The 26,557-nt window shown below is 39.5% G+C and overlaps 1 protein-coding gene across 1 annotated transcript in view; it reads left to right on the top strand.

Annotated features, from left to right (window-relative positions):
• The window catches only part of Ddx1 (ATP-dependent RNA helicase Ddx1), a 100,900-nt gene that overhangs the window by 35,607 nt on the left and 38,736 nt on the right, over window positions 1-26,557 (top strand). Inside the window, exons 5-7 of the mRNA XM_070089352.1 lie at window positions 14,901-15,041; window positions 18,990-19,139; window positions 19,252-19,388. Coding sequence (XP_069945453.1) covers window positions 14,901-15,041; window positions 18,990-19,139; window positions 19,252-19,388 — 428 coding nt within the window. The remainder of the gene's footprint in view (window positions 1-14,900; window positions 15,042-18,989; window positions 19,140-19,251; window positions 19,389-26,557) is intronic.

The raw sequence follows: 26,557 nt of genomic DNA, 5'->3' as shown, positions 1-26,557 counted from the left end.
ACACAACAAAAAAAGTTTGAACACTTACAGTGATGCAGAACACAACACATCAACATAAACACAATACTAGAATTTTCTTGCAATGAAACTTGATGTGTGAAAAATTTTGTAAAAAATGATTTCTTGCTTGCACAAAATAATGGCACTATTGTCTGTGGAAATAAGACAAATTAGACACTGGCTAAATGAAAGAATATGAACACAAGAATGTTCAACACACAGGGAACAAAACAAAAATACACAAAAGCTGGGAAGAAAAAAAAAATTATAACAGACAACACTGAGTTATGATGCAGAATATAAGGTGAAAAATTTACTGAAATACTTCACTGGAATACTGAGAACACAAGGTGATTCTGAAGTGTAAACACAAGTTCTATACTGCTCATATGTTGCACACACAACAAAGGAAAAACACTAAGGTACTTAATTCAAGTATATAAAAAAAAGAAACACAAAACAACAGACATGAAATAATAGCACAAAAATTAACACTGAATTAAGAAGAGAAAAAAAGAATATTGCAATCAGTATATAATAAACACTGAGTCTGATCAAGAGTCACTAAATGTCACTAAGAGAAAAATCACTGGAACACAAAAGAAATATCTCAACACTCGCAAATGTCTCTATGAAAAAAAAATATTATCGCTGTAACGACTTGGTGAAGAATGAGGTTGATGGAGGAAGGTTGGAGGATTGTTTATGTCGTCTTGCTGCTGTCCTCTGCACACGTGATCGTAGAATTGCGCTTACATCGACGAGAGACACACACAGGAGGCTTTTAATGGTGGCACAAAACACACACTAGCTCTTGACCCCCTATGTGGTCCTTAAAATATGGTGCTACAACCCTTAGTAGTGTACCAAAACACTGAAGAAGTTAGGTGAGTGGGTAATGGCTGAGTGAGGCATCTGAGGCCGCGTGGTGAGTGTAGTTGGGTTTGTGGGTTAACAGGGCTGAGACCGGCAATGGTGCGACACACGTGGTCGTGGGTGGCTGGGTCTATGGGTTGAACGGCGTAAGCCCCACTGAGGACAGCCACACTGCCGCGAAGATAATTCTAAGCCGACTGGCTTAAAAACAACCCACAAAATACTACAGCACCACAAGGATGAAAAAAGAGCACTCAGGATGACTTGGAGCTTGAATCACAAGCGATGAAGACTACTCACGTGGCTTGCTTGAGTACTGGGGTAAGACACCTGGGTTAGTTGCTAGCTGGCTTACACAGAATAGCTTGATAACTTCTCACGATGAGCACAGCAGGGCTGGAAAGCTGGCTTGGCAGGCAAAATAATTGGATGGGGTAGACTAGGCTCGACTGGGCTTCCTCACCACAGACTGGAAGCTGGCTTATTTTGCAAACTCGGGTCAACCCCTCGGGAGTGATGCAAATAAGCAGATACACTAATACAAAGAGACTGACCAGTGAATAATGTAGAAGCTGGTAGGAGCTTGGGTGGGAGAACTGGCTTGACGTAGCAGGCTGGCTAGGTCAGCCTACTGGTGACACGAAATGGCCGTCTTGCTGGTCGAAATTTATCTCCAGAAATCACTGTAATCGTCAGAATTACAGGCCCACCGCTGCCACCATTTATCGTAGGGGTTCTTAAATGGAGATATCGAGGGTTGAAGGTAGACACACTTGTTGGATGGTAACGATATATTGTCAGACTGTGATGATGGGAAATGGTGCCCAGCCTCTGCCTGTCCTAGCCTGGATGTCTATGCCGACTGAGGGGGAGGCAGAGGTACGAGCCTACACATGTGCATCCCGTGACGTCACACAAAGTCACAGGCCTACAAGGGATCTCCTATCTAAAGCACATGGATGATACTAATATGCTATGCTATATAACACAGGGATCAGCAACTATGCCGACATTCACTATGATTCAATAGTGCTTCAGGATTACAACTGGTAGGCTACTAACTATAGAAATTAAAATTTAATAAATTTATTAAGTATCGTCTAGAGGTATATTATCAAATTAAATTAAATTAATCAATTCAAACAAATTAATAATAATCACTTCTCTCGTATACAGTAGTATTGTGCTGAAAGCACATATCACATTTATAATTCTTAATCCTTTGACTGTTTCAGGCCCCTTTCTGAAACTGTCATTCTATGTCGCTCAATTTTTGAAAAAAGAAATTATTTTTTCTTATGAAATGATAGAGAATCTTTTCCCGATGGTAATGACACCAAAAGTTCGAAATTTGGTCGAAAACTCATGGAATTATGCTCCCGCGAAGTTAGCGGTCTCGACGACATATGCGTATCGGTGATTTCGCCGACTTTGAGCCCTATTTTCAGCCAATTCCATTGTTCCAGTTGACCAAACTCATAGCTATTTCTTTAGAACTCCATTTTATCTATCAGCTGAGTACAAGAAACCTCCCATTTACTAATTTGGACTACCCAATATGGTGGTCAGAAATTGGCAATTTGGCCAATTTCACGCAAACTAAAAAAGATGCCAATTTCAAAATAGGGTCCAGAATAAACAAGGTAGACATTCGTGGCACTAAAATAACATATGCTCTGTTCATTAGTCACATCTCTAGGTCCCTCTTATATTATTATTGCTTTCTATTTTGATTTTTTATTCATACAAAAACATACAAAATTTACTGTTATGCAGACTACTGCATTATTGTAAAAATGGTATAAATAATATCAGTGCACTAGTGAAAGAATATTAGACTCCCCAGTTGACGTGTATTGGACGTGTGATGTGATTTATTTACTCTTGAACATTGGTAAAAATCGAACATTTCTGCTACTTTGAGCTCAGTTTCAAGGTCGTTTTCATCGTCAAAGTAATGAAAATCATCCCTATTTCTGTAATATGTTTTCCATTTTATCACCTAAGACCATGAAAACGCGAATACAACAATAAATACTATACGAAAATACACCTCAAAGTCGGTGTTTTATTCCAAAAAAACGATCAGTTTTTTTTCTCATTACACAATTTGTGCTGCAGGATTTTTTTTATGTGGTGCACACTGACCACACAGACCCATTCTCTCACATGTGGGCCTACCAGCTTTCTCCCGCTTGATTTGAAGCCGCTAGAATTATTGAGTATATATACGTCAGAAACGTTGGCTCGTAAGACGTATTTATACGTCGAAAACAGTCAAAGGGTTAAGTACCGTCTGGTACATTAACATTTAATAAGATATTACAAATATGTACAAGTAAGTTTGTGTGTATGTGTGTAAGTGCTCTAAGTAGTTCGCTATGTCTCACGACTCGACTAGACTTAAACAAGTGACTGACAAAGTCCTCAGATAAACTAACTTCTTGACCGACTGGCAATCAGAACAGTCTGCTTGAACAATAAAAAGAATGCTAAGCCCAATAGCAATATAACAAGCAACTGCGACACAGAATCAGGAACAAGGAGAAAATATAACGACACTAAGTAGGGACGATCAGCAGATCCTCCACAAGTCACAAAACTCCCATACTACTGAATCTAAGTTCAGCATAAGAAAATCCCGACTGTGACAGTACACAGAAACCAGTACAAGTTAGGTCAGAAGCTACAGCTCAGGACCTGAGTTGTTTAGAGTGTCTATGCGACACACAACTAGAGTCTCGCAGAACCTACAAGAAAGCTAGAGACAGTCTTCCAACAAGGGCCTATAAGGGAGATTTAGGCACTCTGTCTGGAATACGTCCAACCACCCAGCGAGTCTAGACCAGACTGAATACTTCAGGCGAGGTGAGGACACCCCCCCCCCTCGATCACATGATAGCTCCGTGGACAGCTGCAGCTCAGCAACATAAGCCAGCAGAATAACGAGCAAAGAGCGATAATTACAGTAGTTAGACAATCAAGACTTGAACTGAGCACATAATATATGTGTTACATCTTACCTAACAAAATAACTAAGTCAAATAATAATATAAAGCAATACATTTACGATTTAGCTATTATCGCAAATATAAGCAATATAAAATTATATGAAAAGGTAATAATTATATATATACATATTAATCATTGCAACCCATTCAGGGGTTGCAACATTTACCGATTTGAACTACCCAATAAAGTGGTCAGAAATTGTCAATTTGGCCAATTTCACGCAAATTAAAAAAGATGCCAATTTCAAAATAGGGTCCAGAATAAACAATGTAGACATTCTTGGCACTAAAATAACATATCCTCTGTTCATTAGTCATGTCTCTAGGCCCCTCTTATATTACTATTGCTGTGATGGATATGTGGGGCAGCGGGCCTCCAGCAGCAACAGCCTGGTTGACCAGGCAAGCACCAGACAAGGGTGGCCCATGGCCGGGCTCAGAGAGTAGATATACTCTCGAAATTCTTCAAAGGTATATCAAAGGTTGAATTCTTCAAAGGTATATCAAAGGTTGAATTCTTCAAAGGTATATACAAAAAATACAAAATTTACTGTTATGCAGACTAATGCATTATTGTAAAAATGGTATAAATAATATCAGTGCCACTGTGAAGGCTTACTCAGCCCTGTAACAACTTCAGTAAGTATTACTAAGACTGGCTCCTCCTCAGGAAAATTAATGAATAGAAAAAGAAATAACAACAGACAAACATAAACACTTTATTATATAGAAATTTAAAATATAAAACACTTAAATATGAAATATTAATCCTACATTAAAGAAAATGAAAAATGAAAAATATAAATAACTTAATTCAACGCTAATATATATAGGGGTGTCTGGTGTTGGTGACACTGTGTTGTTGAAATCGTAGCCGTTGCTGATGATGGGGGGGGGGGGTCGCAGGTGTTGGTTACGACCCACTGGCTAGTTCTTCACAGTAGATAGAGCCTTGAGTATTCTATCCCGATGACAGGAAAGCAGGTTCTTTACCGCTGCAATGATGTGGGGTTACGTCCTGCAATTTCATACAGGTGCACAGGTAATTAAATCCAAAATGGGGAAGTCTCTGGACGTTAGTCCATCTCCATCTGTTCTTCTCGTTGATTGACAGGTGACCCTCTCTGTCATCCAAGCTGGAAAGATAGACAGGTTACCCACTGCTTAAGAAATCACTCTCCATGGTAAGTACAATACCCAAAAGATGTGGTGATTATTACAACAGTCAACCTAGAGCAAGACTGAAAGGACTAAGTTTATTATTGGTCAAAAGTGACGCTTTCAACCAATAAATCCACTAGAATACAAGGCAGGCATGTACTTACAGTAGTGTTGGGAGCTGTGAGTCGAGTGATTTACTGTTTGACCAGAGCCCCACACGTCACCTTTCGTGGGGGGGGAGAAGAGGGAGGGGAAGGGATAGTGGGAGCTAGACTGACCCTACGTTAACAAGCAGCCAGCAATCAAACTATCACTTTAGGGGTGGGGGAGAAAAGGCGGGAGCTTGACTTGCCCTACCTTAACAAGTAGCCGGCAATGAAACTATTGTTACTATATACTCCCTCTCTATTCCTATCTATTGAACTTTTCCCTCACAGCCACTAGTGAAAGAATATTAGACTCCCCAGTTGACGTGTATTGGACGTGTGTAATTTGCTTACTCCTGAACATTGGTAAAAATCGAACATTTCTGCTACTTTGAGTTCAATTTCAAGGTTGTTTTCATCATGAAAGTAATTAAAATCATCTCTATTTCTGTAATATGTTTTCCATTTTATCATCTGAGACCATGAAAACGAGAATACAACTATAAATACTATACGAAAATACACCTCAAAGTCGGCGTTTTCATCCAAAAAAACGGTCGTTTTTTTTTTTTCTCTCATTATGCACTGTGCTGCAGGATTTTTTTTATGTGGTGCACACTGACCACACAGATCCATTCTCTCACATGTGGGCCTACCAGCTTTCTCCTACTTGATTTGATGCCTCTAGAATTTACACTTATAAATACGTCAGAAACAGTGGCGCGTAAGACGTATATATACGACGTAAACAGTCAAAGGGTTAAGTCTGTTTCATTATTCTAAACTCTTAGCTATTTCACTAGTATGCCTTTTGAACTATCGATTGAGCACAAAAAAATAGCCCAACTGTTACAACTGCCCTTTAAAGTGTATATAATTCAGTAATTTGGCCAGTTTTACACAATAGTGCAAAATGAACAATATAAATATTTCTGGCACTAAAACATTTCCATTGTTCATTAATCATGTCCCCAGGACTTCTGTATTACACTTACCTTTCATTTTGAATTCATAGTCACAAAGATAAATTTACTCTTATTTCCTGGATAATGAACTGTAACCAGAAATGATTGGTCATGGTTTACGGTATCCCAGTAATTGAACCAGACCCATAAGCCTTTGAGGGTTTCGGCCATACTAGTACAGCTTACGACCCAGGGTTTTTGACGTACTAGTACGCCTAAATTCTAGCGCCCTCAAAACTAGTGAGAGAAAGCTGGTAGGCCTACATATGAAAGAATGGGTCTATGTGGTCAGTGTGCACAGTATAAAAAAAATCCTGCAGCACACAGTGCATAATGAGAAAAAAAAAAAACTTTGACCGTGTTTTTGGAATAAAACAGCGACTTTGCACTGTATTTTCGTATGGTATTTATTGTTGTATTCTAGTTTTCTTGGTCTCATTTTATAGAATGGAAGACATATTACAGAAATTGAGATGATTTTGACTGGTTTTACAATGAAAGGTACCTTGAAAATGAGTGCAAAGTAGCAGAAATGTTCGATTTTTACCAAAGTTCAAAAGTAAACAAATCATGCCAAGCGTCCATATTCTAATATTCTTTCACAAGTGCGCTGATATTATTTATACCATTTCTACACTAATGCAGTAGTCTGCATAACAGTAAATCTTCTAATATTCAAAGTGGAAAGCCAAAGAAATATAAGAGGGGCCTTGGGATGTGACTAACGAACAGAGAACTTGTTATTTTAGTTCCAGGAATGTCTTTCTTGTTTATTCTGGACCATATTCGGAAAATGACATCTTTTGAAATTTGTGTGAAATTGGCAAAATTGCTAAATTCTGACCACTGTATTGGATAGTTGAAATTGGTAAGTGAGTGGTTTCTTGTACTCATTCGATAGAAAAAATGGAGTTCTAGCGAAGTAGTTATGATTTTTGTCGACTAGTACATTAGAATTGGCCGAAAATAGGGCTCAAAGTGGGCAAAATCGCCAATGCGTAAACATCATCGAGACTGCTAAATTCGCTAGACCATAATTCCGTAAGTTTTCCATCAAATTTCATAATTTTGGTGTCATTATGATTGGGAAAAGATTCTGTATCTTTTCATCAGAAAAATAATTTTTTTTTTTTTTTTAAATTTGGCTGACCCTGAGAACAAGTCTCAGAGAGGGCCTGTCAACCCTCAAAGGGTTAAAAACCCATGAAACAGACTAGGTGAGGGATGTAGAGGGCCTTACCTGTCCTGAAGGAAATGGCAAAAATCGAATATTTCCACTACTTGGAGCTTAATTTCAAGCTACTTTTGCTCCTGAAACTAACCAAAATCATCTTTATTTCAGTAGTATGATTTCCTTTAATACAACCTTCTCCTCTATTACTCTTACTGAAACCTGGCTTAACCCTTTCAGGGTCCGTCCCGTAGATCTACGGCTGGTCGGTGAGTGTCCAAACCGTAGATCTATGCCAAAATTCTAGCGCCGTCAAATTTAGCGCGAAAGCGCTCATAGGCCTACATGTGAGAGAATGGGTCTGCGCCGTGGGTGTGCGACATAAACAAAAAATCTAGGCGCCTGCATAGCATTGTGGGAACGCCGGCTCAGTCACCCTTGTTCACCATGCCTCGTCGCAAGTCAGCTCTCACTCCCCGGAAAATTGGGACTCTCCTCTTCCTGTCTGATAGTTCTGACACTGATGGAAGTGGAAATGAAGACGAATTCTACGGCTTTGATAAGTTAGTGACCGAAAATAATGACCAGGATATCGATAATGGTGCAGAAAACCCCGACGATCCTCGACCTTCTACCTCTGGTGTGGGCACTCGTGACTCACGGTCGGGTGTTCCTAAACGTAAGAGAAAACTAATATTTTCCCGTGGCCTGGCCTCTGACTTCAGTAATGATGATGATTCTGACGTGGATTGTGATTTTATTGCGCTCGACGATCATTCGAGTAGTGATAGTGAGGAAACATATTCACCAGTGAAACGTCGGTATGTTCGCCGCCGCATGCGCTCGGGTAGTGTACCCTATGCTGTGCCCAGGGGACGGAGTACATCCCGGAGTACATCCCGGAGTACATCCCGTGGCCCTACACCCGTTTTAGGTAGTGATAGTGAGGATGATGTGGCTACACTTGGCATGGATAGGCCACAGGCATCAGTGGATGGTGTTAGTGGGGCTGGTGGTGGTAGTGGCACCGCCATGCGTGACTCACTGTGCCACGCGGGGACCCACGCTGCTGACTCGTCAGTTCAAGGACAAAGCGGAGCGTCACCCACCAGCCCGCCACAACCACCCGTACAACCAGCCTATGATGTCCAGTATCCACCAGCAAACCGTATCTGGGATTGGCAGCAAAATCCCAATTTTGTTCCCAGCCCTCACCACTTTGATGACTCTCAAAGTGGAATTCTACCTACCTGTCCCCTTGGAACCACGGCCAATGAACTGGAATTCTTTGAATTATTCTTTGACCAGCCATTGATGGAAATTATTGTCAGGGAAAGTAATAAGTATTTTCAGTACACCATGGCAAATACGATCTTATCACCACAGTCAAGACTACACAGGTGGAAAGAGACGACTGTTGCAGAAATGTATTTGCTTTTTGCAACAATAATGCTTATGCCTCACGTCTATAAGCATAATATAAAAGCATACTGGTCCACAGATCGGCTAATTTGTACCCCATCCTTCAGTGAAATAATACCAGTGAACAGGTTTATCTTACTGTTACGTATGTTGCACTTCTCTGACAAAACCAGGCCTGACAGAAGTGACAGGTTATACAAGATTAGAAATGTTTTCATGTATCTCAAACAAAAGTTCAGGATATACTTTTATCCATTCAAGAATCTTGTAATTGACGAGTCTTTGATTTTGTTCAAAGGTAGACTGTCATTCAAGCAGTATATACCGAGCAAGAGGAACCGCTTTGGTATAAAATTGTTTGTACTCTGTGATTGTGACAGTGGCCTGGTGTTGGATATTGTTGTATACACGGGTAGTAAAACATTGAGAGATACCAAGATGTTATTGGGTATATCAGGTGACATAGTGAGAAACATGATGGCACCTTATCTTGGTAAGGGCCATACATTATATACCGATAACTGGTACACAAGCCCATTACTCAGTCATTTCATGCGAGTGAACAAGACAGATGTGTGTGGCACAGTGCATTCTAATTGTAAACATATGCCCAGGTTCGTGGTGATGACGTGCAGGTGTTTACTGCCAATGACATCATGGCATTACGGTGGCATGACAAACAAGATGTCACATTGTTGACAACCATTCACCGTAATGAAATGCAAGACAGTGGCAAAGTTGATTGAGTGACTAATGAACGTATTCGAAAACCAGTGACAGTGATTGATTATACACAAAACATGCGCTTGGTTGACAAGTGTGACATGCAGATTGGTTTTGTTGACTGTGTTCGTAAGAGTTAGAAGTGGTACATGAAATTTTTCTTCCATCTCATGGACATTTCAATGCTGAATGCATATAATATGTACCAAATAAAGACTGGTAACAGACCACCGTATGGTGAATTTTGTTTGTCTTTTGTCAGACAACTCATAATGAAGTACCAGGTAACAACACCTGCAATACAACATGGTCCTCGAATTCATCACAATATACCCAAGCGTTTGAGGAGAGAAGGTGATCATTTCATAATACAGCTTCCTTCAACTCAAAAGAAATTTGCTCAGAAGAGATGCATTGTCTGTGCACAAACAAAACGACGGCAACAAAGACGCAAAGACACTCGGTTTATGTGTGAGGAATGTAAGGTGCCTCTGTGCATGGTGCCTTGTTTCAAGGAGTTCCACAAGCTCCAGCAGTTCTAAAACCATGTCCAGTGATTGTAAATATGTAAATATATGATAGAACATTAGTATTATACAATATTTGTGCATGTTTATTGTAATAAACATCAGTGGTAAACAATAATATGATAATAACTTTAGTGCGGTTATTGTGTTCAATACAGTGAGTATATATATATCAATTATATACAGTATTGGTCTCTCAGGCCCCAAATGTTAGTAGGAATAGAAAAAAATTGGAAAAGAAAAGAAAAAACAACTAAAACAACAAAATAATATAATACGCGTATGTGGAATTCGTCGATGTTGCCGCCACCACATCATTTTCTACAAACTTCTTGACACTGTATCTCGGTAAGTACTGATCAGATTCTAATTTTTTTGTTTTATTACCTTCACAAAAATATGCTCTTTAATTCTGTAAGAAAAAATAATTTTTTTTTTTTTTTTTTTTCAAAATTTCTTGGACACTGGTGCGTGACTTCAGATTTTGGCCTTGGACCCTGAAAGGGTTAAGCAAGACACAGTAGACATCTACACACTACCAGGATGCACAGTAATCCACAAGTGCAGGCCAGGCCAAATGGAGCGAGGTATTGCCATCTGTTCTAATGAACTATTATGTTGTAATACCACATGCTTCAGTGATGAATAATTTTTTTTTTTTTGTATTAACACACCGGCCGATTCCCACCAAGGAAGGGTGGCCTGAAAAAGAAAAACTTTCACCATCATTCACTCCATCACTGTCTTGCCAGAAGGGTGCTTTACACTACAGTTTTTAAACTGCAACATGAACACCCCTCCTTCAGAGTGCAGGAACTGTACTTCCCATCTTCAGGACTCAAGTCCGGCCTGCCGGTTTCCCTGAATCCCTTCATAAATGTCACTTTGCTCACATTCCAACAGCACGCGTCAAGTATTAAAAACCATTTGTCTCCATTCACTCCTATTAAACACGCTCACGGTGACATCACACATCCTTGTCTAAGGCCTACTTTTACTGGGAAATAATCTCCCTCCCTCCTACATACTCTAACTTGAGCCTCACTATCCTCATAAAAACTCTTCACTGCTTTCAGCAACCTACCTCCTATACCATACACCTGCAACATCTGCCACATTGCCCCCCTATCCACCCTGTCATATGCCTTTTCCAAATCCATAAATGCCTCTTTAGCCTTATCTAAATACTGTTCACTTACATGTTTCACTGTAAACACCTGGTCCACGCACCCCCTACCTTTCGTAAAGCCGCCTTGTTCATCTGCTATGCTATTCTCCGTCTTACTCTTAATTCTTTCAATAATAACTCTACCATACACTTTACCAGGTATACTCAACAGACTTATCCCCCTATAATTTTTGCACTCTCTTTTGTACCCTTTGCCTTTATACAAAGGAAACTATGCATGCTTTCTGCCAACCCCTAGGTACCTTACCTTCTTCCATACATTTATTAAATAATAACACCAACCACTCCAAAACTATATCTCCACCTGCTTTTAACATTTCTATCTGTATCCCATCAATCCCAGCTGCCTTACCCCCTTTCATTTTACCTACTGCCTCATGAACTTCCCCCACACTCACAACTGGCTCTTCCTCACTCCTACAAGATGTTATTCCACCTGCCCTATACACGAAATCACAGCTTCCCTATCTTCATCAACATTTAACGATTTTTCAAAATATTCCCTCCATCTTCCCAGTACCTCTAACTCTCCATTTAATAACCCTCCTCTCCTATTTTTAACTGAAAATCCATTTGTTCTCTAGGCTTCCTTAACTTGTTAATCTCACTCCAAATCTTTTTCTTATTTTCAACAAAATTTGTTGATAAAATCTCACCCACTCTCTCAGTTGCTCTCTTTTTACATTGCTTCACCACTCTCTTAACCTCTCTCTTTTTCTCCATATACTCTTCCCTCCTTGCATCACTTCTACTTGGTAAAATCTTCTCATATGCTAACTTTTTCTCCCTTACTACTCTCTTTGGATCATCATTCCACCAATCGCTCCTCTTCCCTCCCGCACCCACTTTCCTGTAACCACAAACTTCTGCTGAACACTCTTAACACTACATTTTTAAACCTACCCCATACCTCTTCAACCCCATTTCCTATGCTCTCATTAGCCCATCTATCCTCCAATAGCTGTTTATATCTTAACCTAACTGCCTCCTCTTTTAGTTTATAAACCTTCACCTCTCTCTTCCCTGATGCTTCTGTTGTCCTTGTATCCCATTTACCTTTTACTCTCAGTGTAGCTACAACTAAAAAGTGATCTGATAGTTCATACAGGTCTGATACAGATACCATACACATGCAGTGCCACCTCAGCCACACACCTCTGCCCACGTCAACTGTTCATTCACCTTTTCCCCAGCCTTGTGGCCATGCCCTCGCTGTACACCCAGCATCAGCTCCCCTGCCCACAATCTCCGCCCATACCACCATGCTCGCATGGCCCCGCACCTTACTCGTGCTATCATTCACCACTCCCCCACAGCTTCGATCCCACATGATTCCACACCTTACTCATTCTTTCACTCAACACTCCCCCACAACTTCAAGCCCACACGACCCAACACCTCACTCATGCTTTCACTCACTATTCCCCCATAGTTTCTAGCCCTCATAGCCCCACTCCCACAGCCCCACACCCACACCTCATCTGTGTTTTCATGGCCCACACACCCTATCATACCATCTACACTCCTAGTCATGTAGACACCAGCCTCCGTAATTACTGCCCACACCAACTGTGCACACACACCTGCTCAGTCACCCATCATCCACAGTACCACCAACACTGCCACCCACATGGTCACCATCACACCCCCTTGTTGTTCCAGCCACCATCCCTACACCCCTCCAAAACTCAACATCATAGGTATGTTTGTAAATGAAAAACAACTTGTACGTATGTAGTGTTGGCTACTACCTGCAGTTTTCGGTATCGGCGGCAGGGCTTGGAACATATCCCCTACAGATATGGGGTTCTACTGTAATCTTGCTCTCAGTATCTGTAATCCTCACAACCATTAAAACATTGAATGTGTCCTCATTATGTTAATGTAGAATTCTCATTACCTATAATCATCCACCTTTGTACAAAAACTATACGTATTATACTGAAATAAAGAATCTAATCATATTAACTGAAGACCATTAAATCAGTCCAAAATATTAATACACACTTAAAAGTGTAATGTTGTAATATTGTAAATTGTACTAATTGTAATACTTTTGTTTGTTTTTATGATACTTGTCTACTATAAATCTTATTAATCATAAAATTTTAGGCTACTTCTCTTTTGTAATGATGTAAAATAATGAATAATTAAAATTCACCACTCCATAACCTATGTCTAGTTTTAAGTAGTGTGTAAGTGTTAGTATTAGTCTTCCTGAAATGCTCAGGCATGTTAGTGACTTTCTTTGTACCTCACAGTATTTTGTAACATGTAAATCACACATTTTATACTATGCAAAGAAATACAAAATTTAATTTTAAAATGATACCAAAAAACAACTAATAAAACCATAAAACCCATCCTAGTCAATTTTGCTCTTCCCATCATGCACCTCATGAGGCAGGATATTTCTTCATACTATGCACACTCCGTGGAGACCCATTTTCTCGTATCTAGGCCAAAAGTTACTGTTCACGGCTGATGAGTGAGCTGAGCTTATGCCATAGTTGTGTGTGAAAGGGTTAATAGCTCTTATATTACCAAATTTTAAAGCCTGACTGTATCATTGGGACAGTCACACAAGATGTGATTCACAACAGGCAGTCAACTTTCAGACATCTATTTACTGCAAGTTTAATAGTAACAGCAGTTGTAATTAACCTTTTGACTGTTGCAACCCCAAATCCTGAGGTGTCTCCTGGTGTCACAAAATATGTATTTGAAAAAAAAAATTTTTTCTTATGAAATGTTAGAGAATCTTTTCCTGATGGTAATGACATGAAAAGTACGAAATTTGATGGAAAACTTACAGAATTACGCTCTCGTGAAGTTAGCGACCTCAGTGATATTTACGAATCAGCGATTTCGCCCACTTTGAGCCCTATTTTTGACTAATTCCATTGTTCCAGTCAACCAAACTCATAGCTATTTCTTTAGAACTCTATTTGTTCTAACTGCCCATTTACTGATTTCAACTACCCAATAAAATGGTCAGAAATTGGCAATTTTACCAAATTCATTCAAATTAAAAAATATGCCAATTTCAAAATAGGGTCCAGAATGAACAATGCAGACATTACTGGCTGTAAAATAACATTTTCTTTGTTCATCAGTCACGTCTCCAGGCCCCTCTGATATTACTCTTGCTTTCTATTTTGAATTTTTATTCAAACACAACATAGATTTACTGTTATGCAGACTATTGCAATATTGTAATAATTGTATAAATAATGTCAACCCATTCATGATTGCCAATCAAAATCATCTCTGTTTCTGTAATATGTTTTCCATTCTGTCAACTGAGACCAAGAAAATGAGAATACAACCATAAACACTATATGAAAATACACCTCAAAGTTGGCATTTTAATGCAAAAACACGGTCTGAGTTTTTTTTTACTCATTATTCACTGCGTGCTGCAGGATTTTTTAATACAGTGCACACTGACCACACAGACCCATTCTCTCACATGTAGGCCTACCAGCTTTCTCCCGCTTGATTTGAAGCCGCTAGAATTTTTTAGTACGTATATATACGTCAAACACATTGGCTCATAAGACGTATATATATGACCGAAACAGTCAAAGGGTTAAACTTACCCATACGTCTTGTCCTGTCTGGGAATTGAATCCAATCGGGTTGTGAGTATCATGCTCTGACCGATGAGTGGCAGGTCACTTACTGAATATTTTTTTCTTTCTTTCAGAGACTTTAAGTGAGGCTGTGAAGCTGCTGAAAGGAGAATACTGTGTTAAGGCTATTGATACACACAAAATGGATCAGGCACTCATATTTTGCCGAACTAAACTGGACTGTGACAATTTAGAAAACTATTTTAATCAAATTGGTGAGTCTCTAGTGTTTTTTGTTTTTTCCAACAATTCTGTCTTTCTTTCCATGAAAATTGCTTCATTATTTCCACTTCATTGTACATGATAGACCATTTTGAGACATAGTGTTTAACCCTTAAACTGTCCAAATGTAGATCTACATTCACTCATGCAGTGCACCAGATGTTTTGAAAAACAAATTTTTTTTTTTTTTTTTTTAATTAAAGAGGGCAATTTTCTGTGTTATAAGACCAAAAAAAAAACAGATTGGACCAGTACTTACCGAGATATAAAATCACGAAGTTGGCACTGGATGCTCACCTGATGGCAGAATAGTCTTGCCGCTTGCAGAAGTGTTGCCGATATACCTTTTTTCTCGTTTTTATTTTAATTTATATAATTTTTATGTTCTGATAATTACAATTTTTTGGGACCTGATGAGCTGTTGGAGTGTGAGCAAGGTAATATTTAGTGAAGGGATTCATTGAAACCAGTTATTTTATATAACCGGACTTGAGTCCTGGAAATGGAAAGTACAATGCCTGCACTCTAAAGGAGGGGTTTGGGATACTGGCAGTTTGGAGGGATATATTGTGTATTTTTATACGTATATACTTCTAAACTGTTGTATTCTGGGCACCTCTGCAAAAACAGTGATTATGTGAGTGAGGTGAAAGTGTTGAATGATGATGAAAGTATTTTCTTTTTGGGTCACCCTGCCTCGGTGGGAGACGGCCGACTTGTTGAAAAAAAAAATTACAATTTATTCTAGGTAGTAGGTTGGTAGACAGCAACTGCCCAGGGAGGTACTACCGTCCTGCCAAGTGAGTGTAAAACGAAAGCCTGTAATTGTTTTACATTATGGTAGGATTGCTGGTGTCTTTTGTCTGTCTCATAAATATGCAAGATTACAGGTACGTCTTGCTACTACTACTTACACTTAGGTCACACTACACATACATGTACAAGCATATATATACACACCCCTCTGGGTTTTCTTCTATTTTCTTACTAGAGGAAGTTCGGGTGAGATATAAGCGACTATTGGCAGAAAGGTGGGCTAGTGCAAAGATGAGTAGTGGGGGGGTTGAAGAGGGTTGGAATAGTTTTAAAAATGCAGTATTAGAATGTGGGGCAGAAGTTTGTGGTTATAGGAGGGTGGGGGCAGGAGGAAAGAGGAGTGATTGGTGGAATGATGAAGTAAAGGGTGTGATAAAAGAGAAAAAGGTAGCTTATGAGAGGTTTTTACAAAGCAGAAGTGTTATAAGAAGAGCAGAGTATATGGAGAGTAAAAGAAAGGTAAAGAGAGTGGTGAGAGAGTGCAAAAGGAGAGCAGATGATAGAGTGGGAGAGGCACTGTCAAGAAATTTTAATGAAAATAAGAAAAAATTTTGGAGTGAGTTAAACAAGTTAAGAAAGCCTAGGGAAAGTATGGATTTGTCAGTTAAAAACAGAGTAGGGGAGTTAGTAGATGGGGAGATGGAGGTATTAGGTAGATGGCAAGAATATTTTGAGGAACTTTTAAATGTTAAGGAAGAAACAGAGGCAGTAATTTCATGCACTGGTCAGGGAGGTATACCATCTTCTAGGAGTGAAAAAGAGCAGAATGTAAGTGTTGGGGAGGTACATGAGGCATTACGTAAAATGAAAGGGGGTAAAGCAGCTGGAACTGATGGGATCATGACAGAAATGTTAAAAGCAGGGGGGGATATAGTGTTGGAGTGGTTGGTACTTTTGTTTAATAAATGTATGAAAGAGGGGAAGGTACCTAGGGATTGGCGGAGAGCATGTATAGTCCCTTTATATAAAGGGGACAAAACAGACTGTAAAAATTATAGAGGAATAAGCTTACTGAGTATACCAGGAAAAGTGTACGGTAGGGTTATAATTGAAAGAATTAGAGGTAAGACAGAATGTAGGATTGCGGATGAGCAAGGAGGTTTCAGAGTGGGTAGGGGATGTGTAGATCAAGTGTTTACATTGAAGCATATATGTGAACAGTATTTAGATAAAGGTAGGGAAGTTTTTATTGCATTTATGGATTTAGAAAAGGCATATGATAGAGTGGATAGAGGAGCAATGTGGCAGATGTTGCAAGTATATGGAATAGGTGGTAAGTTATTAAATGCTGTAAAGAGTTTTTATGAGGATAGTGAGGCTCAGGTTAGGGTGTGTAGAAGAGAGGGAGACTACTTCCCGGTAAAAGTAGGTCTTAGACAGGGATGTGTAATGTCACCAAGGTTGTTTAATATATTTATAGATGGGGTTGTAAAGGAAGTAAATGCTAGGGTGTTCGGGAGAAGGGTGGGATTAAATTTTGGGGAATCAAATTCAAAATGGGAATTGACACAGTTACTTTTTGCTGATGATACTGTGCTTATGGGAGATTCTAAAGAAAAATTGCAAAGCTTAGTGGATGAGTTTGGGAATGTGTGTAAAGGTAGAAAGTTGAAAGTGAACATAGAAAAGAGTAAGGTGATGAGGGTGTCAAATGATTTAGATAAAGAAAAATTGGATATCAAATTGGGGAGGAGGAGTATGGAAGAAGTGAATGTTTTCAGATACTTGGGAGTTGACGTGTCGGCGGATGGATTTATGAAGGATGAGGTTAATCATAGAATTGATGAGGGAAAAAAGGTGAGTGGTGCGTTGAGGTATATGTGGAGTCAAAAAACGTTATCTATGGAGGCAAAGAAGGGAATGTATGAAAGTATAGTAGTACCAACACTCTTATATGGGTGTGAAGCTTGGGTGGTAAATGCAGCAGCGAGGAGACGGTTGGAGGCAGTGGAGATGTCCTGTTTAAGGGCAATGTGTGGTGTAAATATTATGCAGAAAATTCGGAGTGTGGAAATTAGGAAAAGGTGTGGAGTTAATAAAAGTATTAGTCAGAGGGCAGAAGAGGGGTTGTTGAGGTGGTTTGGTCATTTAGAGAGAATGGATCAAAGTAGAATGACATGGAAAGCATATAAATCTATAGGGGAAGGAAGGCGGGGTAGGGGTTGTCCTCGAAAGGGTTGGAGAGAGGGGGTAAAGGAGGTTTTGTGGGCAAGGGGCTTGGACTTCCAGCAAGCGTGCGTGAGCGTGTTAGATAGGAGTGAATGGAGACGAATGGTACTTGGGACCTGACGATCTGTTGGAGTGTGAGCGGGGTAATATTTAGTGAAGGGATTCAGGGAAACCGGTTATTTTCATATAGTCGGACTTGAGTCCTGGAAATGGGAAGTACAATGCCTGCACTTTAAAGGAGGGGTTTGGGATATTGGCAGTTTGGAGGGATATGTTGTGTATCTTTATATGTGTATGCTTCTAGACTGTTGTATTCTGAGCACCTCTGCAAAAACAGTGATAATGTTCGAGTGTGGTGAAAGTGTTGAATGATGATGAAAGTATTTTCTTTTTTGAGATTTTCTTTCTTTTTTGGGTCACCCTGCCTCGGTGGGAGACGGCCGACTTGTTGAAAAAAAATAAAAATCCATGGAGAAGTGGAACAGAATTCTTCCTCCGTAAGCTATGCGTGCCGTAAGAGGCGACTAAAATGCCAGGAGCAAGGGGCTAGTAACCCCTTTTCCTGTATAAATTACTAAATTTAAAATGAGAAGTAAAGCATTACTGTACTTTCAACATCCTTGATTTATTAGTATAGTCCTTGAAAGGTCTTTGAATATTTTTGCTTTTGCCATTGTTGCAGTGACTAAGGTAAAACATAGTTTTCTAGCAAAGTGGCACCTACATAAAAATTTTGGGATTTGTATTTTTGCATTTGGAATTATTTGGAATCATTAACACTAAGTAACATTTTCCCTAATAATGGAAATATATTATCAGTAACATTTATTTTGGAAAATATCATTACGTGTAGTGTTAGTCACTGATGTCATATGAGTGAGAAGGATTTTAGCTATTGGTTTCTTGTTTTTTATTTATTGTCCTGAAATAAATACTGATTATATCACAACCCACAGGTGGAGGTGCCAATAATAGAGGTAACCCGTATTCATGTGTGTGCCTGCATGGTGATCGTAAGCCTAATGAACGCAAAGCAAATCTCCAAAAGTTTAAGGATGGTGGAGTGAGGTTCCTCATATGCACTGATGTAGCTGCTCGAGGAATTGGTAAGGTCTCTTTCTCAGTGCAAGTTTTTAAACTTCATGCAAAACTGATATTTTAAAGCCCTCCTAAAACTTTTTTTTTTTTTTTTGTATTACTTTAAAATGTTTATTGCAGATGTTGGAGGCTTGCCTTTCATAATCAATGTTACTCTGCCTGATGAAAAAAGCAACTATGTCCATCGCATTGGTCGTGTTGGTCGAGCCGAGAGAATGGGTCTTGCTATCTCCCTCGTTGCTGCTGTACCAGAGAAGGTAAAAATTTGGATGAAACATTCAATGTAAAATAAAATTATGAAGAATTTCAAGTATTAAGTTTACTTTAATCTTTAAAGCTGGGATTACAATGCAGTATTTTTTTATTAGTGGTGTACAGGTGTAATGCAGTCATGATGGTACTTGTGTATTTGATAGGCTTTTAATCTGTAATAAAAATCATATGAACTCTTGTACAATTCCATGCCAGAAAAGTCAAAATTGTGCTTAATCATGAATGTTTTGGCAGTTGTAGAATAAAACACTAGTTTTTCTATAGTTTTTCTAGTAATACAAATTTTGCCAGAGAGTTTTAACATAAATGTAACAATTTGTTTTTAACTTTAATTAAAAACTTGTATGATACATTATCATCTTGCTCTTCTTTGTCATGTACAAAGCATGTTCTGTGAAAGGTTAACTACATCTTCACAATAATGTGTTTAGCACTAACAACCGTGCATATGTTGCATATGCATACCAACATTGATCCAGAATCAATCTGCTACTTGATATTTACAGCAACCCTTATATTGCAGCAAGTGACTCCAAATATAAGACAACACACATTGCGAAAAGTATATTGAAAGTAAAAAAAGGTGAAGGGAGTGGTGAGAGAGTGCAAAGGGAGAGCAAACGATAGAGTGGGAGAGGTACTGTCAAGAAATTTCGCTGAGAATGAGAAAAAATTCTGAGAGTGAGATAAACAAGAAAGCCTAGTGAACGAATGGATTTGTTAGTTAAAAACTGAGTACGTGAATTAGTAGATGGGGAACTGGAGGTATTACCTAGAGTATACCTGGAGAGGGTTTCAGGGGTCAACACCCCTGCGGCTCGATCTGAGACCAGGCCTCGTGGTGGATCAGGGTCTGATCAACCAGGCTGTTGCTGCTGGCTGCACGCAAAGTGACATACAAACCCGGCTGGTCAGGTACTGACTTTAGGTGCCCATCCAGTGCCTTCTTGAAGACAGCCAGCAGGCTGTGTATGGGTCTGTGTATTGGGTAGATGGTGGGAATATTTTGACGAACTTTTAGATGTCGATGAAGAAAGGGAGGCAGTAATTTCATGTACTGGCCAGGGAGGTATAATATATTTTAGGAGTGAAGAAGAGCAAGATGTGAGTGTGGGGGAGGTGCATGAGGCATTGCATAGAATGAAAGGGGGTAGAGCAGCTGGAACTGATGGGATCATGACAGAAATGTTAAAAGCAAGGAGAGATATAGTTTTGGAGTGGCTGGTATTTTTGTTTAATAAATGTATGAAAAGGGGGAAGGTACCTAGATATTGGGAGAGTGCATGTATAATTCCTTTATATAAAGGGAAGGAGGACAAATAAGATTTTAAAAATTATAGGGATATAAGTTTAGTGAGTGTATGGTAGGGGTAATATTGAAAGAATTAGAATTAAGACAGAACAGGATAGCAGATGAGCAAGGAAGCTTTAGAGTGGGTAGGGGATGTGTAGATCAAATGTTTACATTGAAGCATATATGTGAACAGTATTTAGATAAAGGTAGGATAGCTGTCATTGCATTTATGGATTTAGAAAAGGCATTTCAATGCTAAAGTGGGTAAAAATGTTATGGAAGGAGTAGTAGGTAAATTTGGGGTGCCAGGGGTAAATGTAAATGGGGAGCCTTTAATTGAGCTATGTGTAGAAAGAGATTTGGTAATAAGTAATACATATTTTATGAAAAAGAGGATAAATAAATATACAAGGTATGATGTAGCACGTAATGAAAGTAGTTTGTTAGATTATGTATTGGTGGATAAAAGGTTGATGGCTAGGCTCCAGGATGTACATGTTTATAGAGGGGCAACTGATATATCGGATCATTATTTAGTTGTAGCTACAGTTAGAGTAAGAGGTAGATGGGAAAAGAGGAATGTGGTAACAACAAGTAAGAGGGAGGTGAAAGTGTATAAACTAAGGAAGGAGGAAGTTCGGGGGTGATATAAGCGACTGTTGGCAGAAAGGTGGGCTAGTGCAAAGATGAATAGTGGGGGGGGGGGGGTTGAAGAGGGTTGGAATAGTTTTAAAAATGCAGTATTAGAATGTGGGGCAGAAGTTTGTGGTTATAGGAGGGTGGGGGCAGGTGGAAAGAGGAGTGATTGGTGGAATGATGAAGTAAAGGGTGTGATAAAAGAGAAAAAGGTAGCTTATGAGAGGTTTTTACAAAGCAGAAGTGTTATAAGAAGAGCAGAGTATATGGAGAGTAAAAGAAAGGTGAAGAGAGTGGTGAGAGAGTGCAAAAGGAGAGCAGATGATAGAGTGGGAGAGGCACTGTCAAGAAATTTTAATGAAAATAAGAAAAAATTTTGGAGCGAGTTAAACAAGTTTAGAAAGCCTAGGGAAAGTATGGATTTGTCAGTTAAAAATAGAGTAGGGGAGTTAGTAGATGGGGAGAGGGAGATATTAGGTAGATGGCAAGAATATTTTGAGGAACTTTTAAATGTTGAGGAAGAAAGGGAGATGGTAATTTCATGCACTGGTCAGGGAGGTATACCATCTTTTAGGAGTGAAGAAGAGCAGAATGTAAGTGTGGGGGAGGTACGCGAGGCATTACGTAGAATGAAAGGGGGTAAAGCAGCTGGAACTGATGGGATCATGACAGAAATGTTAAAGGCAGGGGGGGATATAGTGTTGGGGTGGTTGGTACTTCTGTTTAATAAATGTATGAAAGAGGGGAAGGTACCTAGGGATTGGCAGAGAGCATGTATAGTCCCTTTATATAAAGGGAAAGGGGACAAAAGAGATTGTAAAAATTATAGAGGAATAAGTTTATTGAGTATACCAGGAAAAGTGTATGGTAGGGTTATAATTGAAAGAATTAGAGGCAAGACAGAATGTAGATGAGCAAGGAGGTTTCAGAGTGGGTAGGGGATGTGTAGATCAAGTGTTTACATTGAAGCATATATGTGAACAGTATTTAGATAAAGGTAGGGAAGTTTTTATTGCATTTATGGATTTAGAAAAGGCATATGATAGAGTGGATAGAGGAGCAATGTGGCAGATGTTGCAAGTATATGGAATAGGTGGTAAGTTACTAAATGCTGTAAAGAGTTTTTATGAGGATAGTGAGGCTCAGGTTAGGGTGTGTAAGAGAGAGGGAGATTACTTCCCAGCAAAAGTAGGTCTTAGACAGGGATGTGTAATGTCTCCATGGTTGTTGAACATATTTATAGATGAGGTTGTAAAAGAAGTAAATGCTAGTGTGTTTGGGAGAGGGATGGGATTAAATTATGGGGACTCCAATACAATATGGGAGTTGACACAGTTACTTTTTGCTGATGATACTGTGCTTTTGGGGGATTCTAAAGAAAAGATACAAAGGCTAGTGGACTAGTTTGGGAGGGTGTGTAAAGGTAGAAAGTTGAAAGTGAACGTAGATAAGAATAAGGTGATGAAGGTATCAAACGATTTAGATAAAGTAAAATTGTTTTCAAATATTTGGGAGTTGATTTGTCAGTGGATAGGTTTATGAAGGATGAGGATAACCATAGAATTGATGAAGGAAAAAAGGTAGAGACAAAGAATGTTATCCATGGAGGCAAAGAAGGGAATGTATGAGAGTATAGTGATATCAACACTCTTATATGGGTGTGAAGCATGGGTTGTGAATGCTGCAGCGAGGTGGCAGCTGGGGGCAGTGGAGATGTCGTGTCTAAGGGCAATATGTGGTGTAAATATTATGCAGGGAATTCGTAGCGTGGAGATTAGGAGGTGTTTACCTAGAGAGAGTTCTGGGGATCAACGCCCCCGCAGCCCAGTCTATGACCAGGCTTCATGGTGGACCAGGGCCTGATCAAACAGGCTGTTAATGCTAGCCACACGCAGCCCAGTGTACGACCCACACCCTGGCTGGCCAGGTACTTGCTTTCAGTGCCTGTCCGGTGACTGCTTGAAGACAGCCAGGGGTCTATTGGTAATTCCCCTTAGGTATGCTGGGAGGCAGTTGAACAGTCTTGGGCCCCTCACACTTATTGTGTTGTCTTGTATCATGCTAGTGGCACCCCTGCTTTTCATTGGGGGATGTTGCATTGTCTGCCGAGTTTTTTGCTTTCGTAGGGGGTGATTTTCGTGTGCAAGTTTGGTACTAATCCCTCTAGGATTTTCCAAGTGTATATAATCAGGTAACTCTTGCCTGCGTTCTAGGGAGTACAGGTTTAGGAACTTCGAGCATTCCCAGTAATTGACGTGCTTTATTCAAATTCAAAGTTTATTCTCTATAAGGATTACAATGCTGAGTTTACAGAATTTGGTTGTTGTATGGTTTACATGTAGTAAAATAATAATTACAGAGTGTACCACTAGAACACCTAGCATGGCTAAGCATTTCGGGCAGACTTAGTTTAATTCTTAATTTTAAAATATTACAAATTATGAGGTAAGTTGGTGTTATGGCTAAGTGACTAAATACTAGTTTGTGAGTTTAGTAATGTGAATGCTTTTGTTTTGGCACAGTACATAGTTTCAGTATTGGAGTATCACACGATTCATTATTTTAAGATTGAGATTAATATTTCTGTTTATGGTCAACTGGGTGAGTGAGTTGCGTGAGTGTGAAACACCAGGTGGTATTCGTGTAGTTAGTTGACGGGGTGTATCAGGGAGATAAGATGTTTTCTAATGGTAGTTTTGAAGGTGATGAATGTGTCTGCAGTTCTAGAGTTCTCAGGTAGGGTGTTCCAGATTTTAGGGCCTTTGACATACATTGAATTTTTGTAAAGGTTTAGTCGGACCCGGGGAATGTCGTAGAGATGTTTGTGTCTGGTGTTATGCCTGTGGGTTCTGTCACAACTATCAAGAAAGCATTTTAGGTCAAGGTTGATATTGGAGTTTAAGGTCCTGTAGATGTAGATTGCACAGTAGTAAGTGTGGATGTACTGAACAGGGAGTAAGTTTAGATCTATGAAGAGTGGGGGGGTGTGTTGCCAGGGATGGGATTTAGTGATTATTTTTACTGTGGCTTTTTGTTGGGTTATTATTGGCTTTAGGTGTGTTGCTGCAGTTGATCCCCAAGCACAAATAGCATAGGTGAGGTATGGATAAATAAGTGAGTGGTATAGTGTGAGAAGGGCATTTTGCGGCATGTAGTATCGTATCTTGGAGAGGATCCCAACCATTTTGGATACTTTTTTGGTTATGTGTTGGATATGGTTGCTGAAATTCAGGTTGTTGTCAAGGTATAGGCCTAGGAATTTGCCCTCATTATGTCTGGTAATTAGAGTGTTGTCGATTTTAAATGTTAATTTGCGCATCTCCTGCTCTGCTACCAAACATAATATAGTAGGTTTTGTCAGTGTTAAGCAAAAGTTCATTGGCTGTCATCCAAGTCGATATTTTGATCAGCTCTTTGTTAACAATGGTGTTGAGGGTGGCAAGATTAGGGTTAGAGATGACATAAGTCGTGTCATCAGCAAAGAGAATGGGTTTCAGGTGTTGGGATACGTTTGGAAGATCATTGATGTATATGAGGAAGAGCAGGGGACCAAGGACACTTCCCTGCGGAACTCCAGTATCAAGTGGCCGTGTTGTTGATGCTGTGTCTTTAATGGTGACATACTGATACCTATTAGTAAGGTAAGATTTGAAATGAGCAAGCGCATGGCCTCTTATACCGTAATGGTCAAGTTTGTGGAGTAGGATGCCGTGGTCTACTGTGTCAAAAGCTTTTCTTAGGTCAATAAAAATTCCTAGTGGATATTCCTTATTTTCCAATGCTGTGTAAAGCAGATCTAGCATTTTTATGATTGTATCATTAGTGCTTTTATTTTTCCTGAATCCAAATTGGCAGGGGTTGAGTATGTTTTGTGCCGTTATAAATGAATGTAGCCTCCTGTGCATGAGTTTCTCAAAGATTTTGGATAGCAATGGTAAGTTTGATATTGGCCTATAGTTGTTTAAGTCTGTAGGGTCACCACCTTTATGCATTGGTGTAACCCTTGCCATCTTGAGTAGTTTCGGGAAGGTGCTAGTTTCTAGTGACTTGTTAAAAAGTAATGAAATAGCATGCGAAAGGACATGGGCCACTCGCTTATACAGTAATGGTGGGACATGAGACAGATTCCCTGAGTTATTTTTAAGTGACTTTATAATCTCGGTGACTTCCATAGGCTCAGTTGGTGCAAGATAGAAGGAATTTGGGAAATTCCATCTAGGTAGTCCCCGGCATGGGCATTGGTATGTGGGATTTTATTGGCGAGATTAGATCCTGTGGTTGAGAAGAAGTTGTTTATCTTGTTAGCTGTGTCAGTGGGATGTAGTGGTGTTTCATTAGGTTTAGTTAGGACAATATTCTTGTTTTTTTTCAGTTTGTGGGTCCCTAGAATCTGAGAGAGTGCTTTCCAGGTCTTTTTTATATCTCCTCTAGTGTCTGTGAATCTACTGGAGTAGTATAGTTGTTTGGCTTTCTTTATTACTTTGGTGAGAACTGATGAATAGTGTTTAAGAATATCTTTGTGTATTAAGCCCTGTCTATATTGCTTTTCATATTGGCATTTCTTGTCAATGGATTTCAGAATGGTGCTGGTTAGCCATGGGCAACCAAGCCGTTTGTTTGTGATCTGTTTCTTTTTATAGGACAATGTTTGTTGTATAGTCCAAATAATTTGTTAAGAAAAATGTCTGTCCAGTCATCAATACCATTGGCCTTGGAGAATTCTGTAGGCCAGTCAACAGTCTCTAGGTCAGCTGTGAACTTCCTTATTGAGGCCTCATCATGGAGTCAAAATGAGACTTTGTTGTATTCAAGTGGTGGTTTATTAATGTTTGTCAGGATGAAGGTAGGGTAGTGGTCAGTAGTGCTATCTGTGATTATCCCTGATTTAAGGGGGGGGGCTAGTATATTGGTCCATATGTGGTCTATTATGGTTGCACTTGTCTCAGTGAGCCTGGTTGGTTTAGTTATTGTTGGTATGAGAAGTGTGTTGTTCATATTGTTGATGAAATCAGTTACAGGCTGATCATCTAGTAGGCCAAGGTTGATGTTGAAGTCTCCAGCTAAGAGAAGGTGGTGCTTATTCATTTGTCTGTTTGTTATTAGTGACTTTAATTTCTCACTGAAATTTGGGATGTTTGTGTGGGGTATCTGGTAAATGGCATCACCATTATGTGTGTGGTGAAGGTTCTCTGTACATTTTCTAGGTTAGAAATTTCACTTACC

This window comes from Cherax quadricarinatus, chromosome 2 (genome assembly GCF_038502225.1).
Source record: "Cherax quadricarinatus isolate ZL_2023a chromosome 2, ASM3850222v1, whole genome shotgun sequence".
Taxonomy (NCBI): Eukaryota; Metazoa; Arthropoda; class Malacostraca; order Decapoda; family Parastacidae; genus Cherax; species Cherax quadricarinatus.
Note: the sequence above shows the minus strand (reverse complement) of the source record. Positions and strands in the feature narration are given on the sequence as shown.